The following is a 6000-nucleotide window of genomic DNA, read 5'->3' on the forward strand; positions in this document are numbered from 1 at the left end:
TGCAGTTCATGTAAGAAGTCATCTGTAAAGGTATAAATGTGGGTTTGCAGGCTTACCCCTGTATTATGTAGTGCCACAAGGTAGTTATGGGCTATGATGGAATAAGCAGGAGTTACTGCTTCAGTGTACAGTTGAGCATAAAAGACAACTCTACTGCATGCAGGTTCTCCACAAAGAACTAGTGTCTGTATTGAAGCAAAGGGTATTAAAACAGTGGTTCAAGAATAAATATTTTTGTCATAAAGTTACTTTTCTGTGTGCTGCTTCTTCAACTTCCCAAGTTTTTAGTATTTTTATCATTTCCTATGTTTATTCTCCAAGTTGTAACTTGTTGTTGGAACTGTTGTTTATAATGTTGGGTTTTTTTAAGATATAGCAAAAGAATTACATGTTCTTCATGCAAATTTTTTATTCTCAAAATAGATTGTACCCTAATATGTCATACCAGCTCTTCAAAGATATTTATTGTACTTTACATAGAGGAACAATGGAATAGGACTATGCTGTTATTTCTAAATATGCATATAACTACTCCTGAATTCCCCATTTGGCCTTGGCTTTTACTACAGTAACAGTCCATATCAGTGCATCAGAGTATGCTAAAGAAATGTAGATGTTGATATTTCTATTCCACCTCTTTGTAACACTTGAATTCATAGAATTGCTTTTTAATTCAAATCTAACTGACTGCTTACTTTATTGTTAGTAGATGGGCTTCTCCAAGAACGTGATGAAGTTAGCCTGCTTACTGCTATTACAGTATTCGTTATGTCTACCAGTCCAGAAGTTACTACCATAGAGTGCCTTCAAAAGCGTTGTATTGAGAAGTTTAAAATAACGCTTGACTCAAAAGATCCTCTTGTAAGTACTGATGAAGTTACAAGAATATCAGTACCACATAGGTTTAGTTTACGTCCAGTTGGTTCACTTGTCCTGTGTGTTGATTCCGGTTAATTCTGTCCTGCCTGCATCTGTTGTATTATTTTAAAATACAGTTTGGACAAGTTAGCAGGAACATGCCCAGCAGTGTGTTTTATCGTGTTTTATTCTGTATACCCTCCTGTATTTCTATGGGGTTTTTTTGTGTTTTATTTTTAGTGCATCAGACTCAGAGCTTTACACATTGATAAGTACACAACACAGTTGTGTATTTTTTCAGGCATCTGTTTTTTTTACTTTGTCTTTGACACGCAGATAGCGTCTGTTGCACAGGAAATCTCTCAGCTCTGGGTCTTTGAGAGCTGGAGCAAGTACCACTACCTAAATTCTAGTGTCTTATAAACATAAGCTCCTGGCCAGTACTGGAGGCAGCATATTGAGCTAGATTAATGCTTTGTTCTGACCTAGTATAAGTATTTTTAAATAGTCACTTTAGATTGTAGTGCCATAGTTCTGTTACTATACTTCATCTGAAAAAGTGAAGTATCAGAGGGGAAAAAAAATCCATCTATTATCATTGCAAATACAAGTGGCTTTTGTAGGAGTTGGGACTTTCTCACTCTGAAAGTTCAGCTCTGATAATAACATGCATTAGGTTTCATGTTTGACTGTGAGAATTCACTGTAAACTGGTTTACTTGTATCTTCTCTGGTATATTCATGTAGTGTGTATTCATGTAGTAACAAAATTTAAACAAAGCCACCTTTACTTGAGGAACAGCTGTAGGAAAGTACTTGTTTATATATCAATACATTTCTAGTATTATAAACATTGGTTTCCATAGATAGGAAACCAGGGATGCCAAATATGACCGCAAGAAGATGGTGGTATGCATTTGCAAATTTTATCCAAGTGTATGAGTCTTTCAGAAATTATGTAGGAACTTGATATTTCAGTCCTGTTGACTTCCAGTGACATGCCAGCTAATGCGCTGTTCGAGCTGGTGTAAAATTGTGCCTATAGTTTGACAGAGGTAATGCTTACATTTAAAGCACCTATTTTCAGTCAGCTGGGTTTTTTGTGTGAAAAGGAGTCTATTTTCAAAACAGTACCAAGACATGATCTCCACACAAAAATAATACTTTTTTTTCCTTAACTCAAAACTGTAGGAAGATGTAGGACTTGGTGGGAAGAAACAGGAAGCATGATCTAGTTTCTCTTAATAATTTGATTACAAGTTACAATGCTTCTATAAAGTATTATGAATTAGCAGCTTGCAACCTGGTGAATTTTCAAGCTGAAGCATGTCCCCCACCCCAAAGCTTCACCTGACAAGTTGTGACTTTTCAAACACTCTGACATGCATTTTTAAGTATAACACTTTGTAACTGCAAATTTGATTTTTCCCTTTAGGTACAGTGTAAATGCTACCAGCTGCTGCACTCCATCTTTCAGCACCCAAACAAAACTGTGTCATATCCTTATATTCATTCTTTAGCACCATCCATTGTGGGAAAACTGCAGGAAACAGAAAAAGCAAAACCTGAAAATGCTGCTGAACTTCAAGTCATTGAGGAAGGAATAAAGGTGGTTATAGCTCTTACAGCCACTGCTGAGGAAGAGCACCGTAAGTTACTTCCATTACTAGTATCCAAAGCATTAGAGATGCTGAAAGTTGCCATAAGTAACAAGTTAAAGCAAAACAACCACTAGGAATCCAGTCCTGAACACTAATTGATAACAAAATTGCTAATAAGAATGTTGGTTCTTTTTACTGTACAGTTCAAGGAACTGTTTGCAGCTTTACAGTGTGTGTTAAATGTTAATTCAGAGAAAAAACAGTTAGAATTTGAAGCTGTTTTTAAAAAATATGTGTTTAAGTTGTGTGTTCAATATTTATAGGCGCTCATCTGGTGGCCGGTCTTCTTCCCATCCTTATTTCCTTTCTTTTGGATGAAAATGCCCTGGTTTCTGCTACAAACTCGGCAAAAAGTCTGCATGAGTTTGCTTTGCAAAATCTGATGCAGATTGGTCCGCAGTATTCCTCGGTTTTTAAAAAACTAATGGCTTCTTCTCCAACTATGAAAGCGAGGCTTGAGTCAGCTGTAAAAGGCAATCAAGAAAGCATCAAAGCAAAGACTGCTAAACATGCAAAGAATCCTGGGAAAAGTTCAAGCATTCAGCTAAAGACCAATTTTCTTTAAGGTCTTATAGTGTCATTTTATGCACTTTGATATCAACAGCAAATCAGCAAAATTTCAATTTCTAATCAGAGTAGGATCACTGTGAGTTGATCTCATATATTTCAGTTTGCACTGAAGTATTACAGAGTTTTTAAGAGAAAGCAAATCTCTGACTTTCTTGTTAGTGTAAGACTTGTTTAACATCTCTAAACACTATGTATAAATCAGAGGTCATCTAATCTGTATTTTTTGATTCCTTTAAACTAAAATACCAGAAATGCACATGCCTATATTAAAAGCTATAATGAACTTTACCATAGATATATTTAGGAGCAGCCCACACTTAGCCAGGAAGTAAAATTGATTTTGTTTTAAATGTTTGTCAAAAATAAGTTACCCTGGTTGGGTTTTAAATCTAACTGGGACATAAATTTACTTGCAGGTTGTAATCTATCCTAATTACTAATTTAACACACTGCATCATTAAGTAAACAGATCAAATATCTTCATGAGCCTTACAATAGATTACTGTTGATCTCAAAAAAAAAAAAATCAACTCAATAAAGGTAATATTGATAGCTTTAATCCTAATAACTTCTCAAACTGGCTGAGATTTAACGAATGCTGTTACATACAGCTCTACAATGCTTCTTCACTGAGGACTCTAGTGCTTTACACAGTGGGACTACTATGCATATGTAAGTATTCACAGGCTTGGTGCCTTGCTGCTTGACATAGTCTCACTTTTCAGGATGTATACTGGTGTTAATTTTGTATTAGGCTAGCCAGGCAATTGAAGCTTACATATCTTGTCCAGGATAGGACAGCAATTTTAACATACTGTGCCTCAATTCAGACATCTGCTCTATCTGGATGTGTGTTTCCCGATCTTTAAATGATCGTATATATATACATGTAACTCACCTAAACTTACATATCTCTGCAATGAGAGATGGGCATATTTGAAGTCAGCTTGTCTTGTGTCAAATGAAGTACAACAAACTCATAATAAGGAGTATTTAATTAACATTTTTATCAAGGAACATATTTTAATATAGAAAAATAACTATCAAACTTACAATGGCTACAAAGTATTTTCTACATATAGTGTGATGAATTCTTTCTTAATACCCATATATCTAAACCAAACACTATCAAACTGAAGATAGTAATTCCTTCTTGAATCTAATTACTTTAAAAGAAAGAAGGAAAAAATAAGATTTACAGAACTGAGAAACACACTGTGACTCAGGAAAAGCGTGATGTACTGTATTTTATTATAAGTTTTGTATATAAATATTATTGTAAATTGTACAGAATTAACCATTTGACCAAAGTTCTAACCATTTGTTTTTCTAATTTACATAAATAAAGCTAATTTTCTTCACTTAAGTTCTGTCATAGTAATTTTGCTCAATAGCAGAGGAGCTCTGAGGACTTCTGTAACAAAAGGAAAATGTTTTTATGCTGCCACAAGGAAACTAGTAAGAAATGTTTGAACTGGATGCACCAAGGTTTGTGACTTGACATTGCAGGTCTTGCTCTGTTCTATATAACACAATGAGTAGGTAAGTAGGATCAGGAGAGAGACTTGACGTGTGTAAAGACCTGTTCTGTGCCAAATGCTGAAATGTGTGAACTATGGAAAGATGGTTGAGATGCCTTCCATCTTTCCCTGGTGAACCAGAAGTTCTTTGTTCCACCTCTTCATTGCAGTCCAATCTGTACTTGTTGGCTGTGTTGAAAGGGAACTACATTAAAACAACTTTGCTGGCTGCAACAAACCAGAATTAGTCAAAACCGTGCAAAGGCATCACACAGTTGGGATGTGGTTGTTTTTAATTGGACACAAGTCTGTAGCACTGCGGCTGAATAAGCAGCATTTCTTACACAATTGCTTAGGCTAGAGTAAGTCCGAGATAGATCTGGTATGTTCCAAGATGCAGGAGTCACCTTCAGGCTGAGAGAAACCTCAGCCAAGTGATGCATGTATCGCCAGAAAAAGGGATTACCAAATGCATAGGAAGCATAGCAGGGTTTTTATTAATAAAAGTCAGCTGTTAATTGGAATTTCCAGAGGGATTTTCCCCCCACCCAAGACTGCCACAGCAATGTGAGTCATGACAATCACAGGAGGGGTGGAATGGTTTTGGATAGTTTGGTAGTCTATCAGATGTAATAGTAATACAGCTTAGTAGGGATCAGGCAGACAAATTCAATAGAGTTTCAATACAGTTTTCATTTAATGAGGTTGGATGAATCTGTGGCAATAAGAACACACAAGGGGTCACTGTGACAGTCTCTTCTAAAGCTTCATCCCTAATCTCACTGCTAGGTATGAGGGGTTTGTTTTCAACTTCCTGAAATGTAACTGTTTTATCAGTAGACAGCAAGTCGGAAGCTGTTTCCTACAAGAGCATGTTGTTTCCTAGAAGAGCATATAGTTTCTTAACTGACAGTGGTCCACTAATAAAGTGCTTGTGTTTTGTGAAGAACTTGGCCAACGATACTTAAAGCAAGGGAAAGAATTCTTAGAAAATTAACACTCTGTGTTCAGCTTTTAAATAAAAGAAGGTACAGCAAGGTAGATTATTATTCTCTGCACTATGGAAGAGTCATTCCCTTGTGTCTTAAACGTAGCTCTTCTTGGCCAGCCTTGTTCCTGTGGGCATTCCTAGATGCTGCTTTTTGCATATGAGAAACCCACGTGGCCTGGGAGCAGTAAAGCTGCTCTTAAAATACAGACATAATGAAATCGTTGTTGATTTGCAACCTCTGCTCCTTAAAATAGCCAGTAAGCTGTACTTCCATGCAGCCAACTGTTAAAAGAAGGGTTCAGAGTTGTCCATGGAGCTCTCATCTGAGCAACATTGGAGCTGTTGCTGTAGATGACATTTCACACCGGACCTCAGTTCCATTACCTGAAGTATGCAGCAAA

The 6000-nt window shown here is 36.4% G+C and overlaps 1 protein-coding gene across 2 annotated transcripts in view; it reads left to right on the plus strand.

The window, feature by feature from the left end:
• HEATR5A (HEAT repeat containing 5A) overlaps positions 1-3354 on the plus strand; it is a 54585-nt gene extending 51231 nt beyond the window's left edge. Inside the window, exons 33-35 of one of the 2 annotated variants that reach the window (XM_010010460.1) lie at positions 710-861; positions 2293-2506; positions 2782-3354. In XM_010010460.1, the coding sequence (XP_010008762.1) occupies positions 710-861; positions 2293-2506; positions 2782-3083 (668 nt within the window). In that variant the 3' untranslated portion in view covers positions 3084-3354. Of the gene's footprint in view, positions 1-706; positions 862-2292; positions 2507-2781 lie in introns of both variants that reach the window. The other variant, XM_010010461.1, reaches the window with a different exon arrangement.
• The last annotated feature ends 2646 nt before the right edge of the window (positions 3355-6000 follow it).

The sequence above is a fragment of the Nestor notabilis genome, unplaced genomic scaffold (assembly GCF_000696875.1).
Source record: "Nestor notabilis isolate BGI_N333 unplaced genomic scaffold, ASM69687v1 scaffold17562, whole genome shotgun sequence".
In the NCBI taxonomy this organism is placed as follows: Eukaryota; Metazoa; Chordata; class Aves; order Psittaciformes; family Psittacidae; genus Nestor; species Nestor notabilis.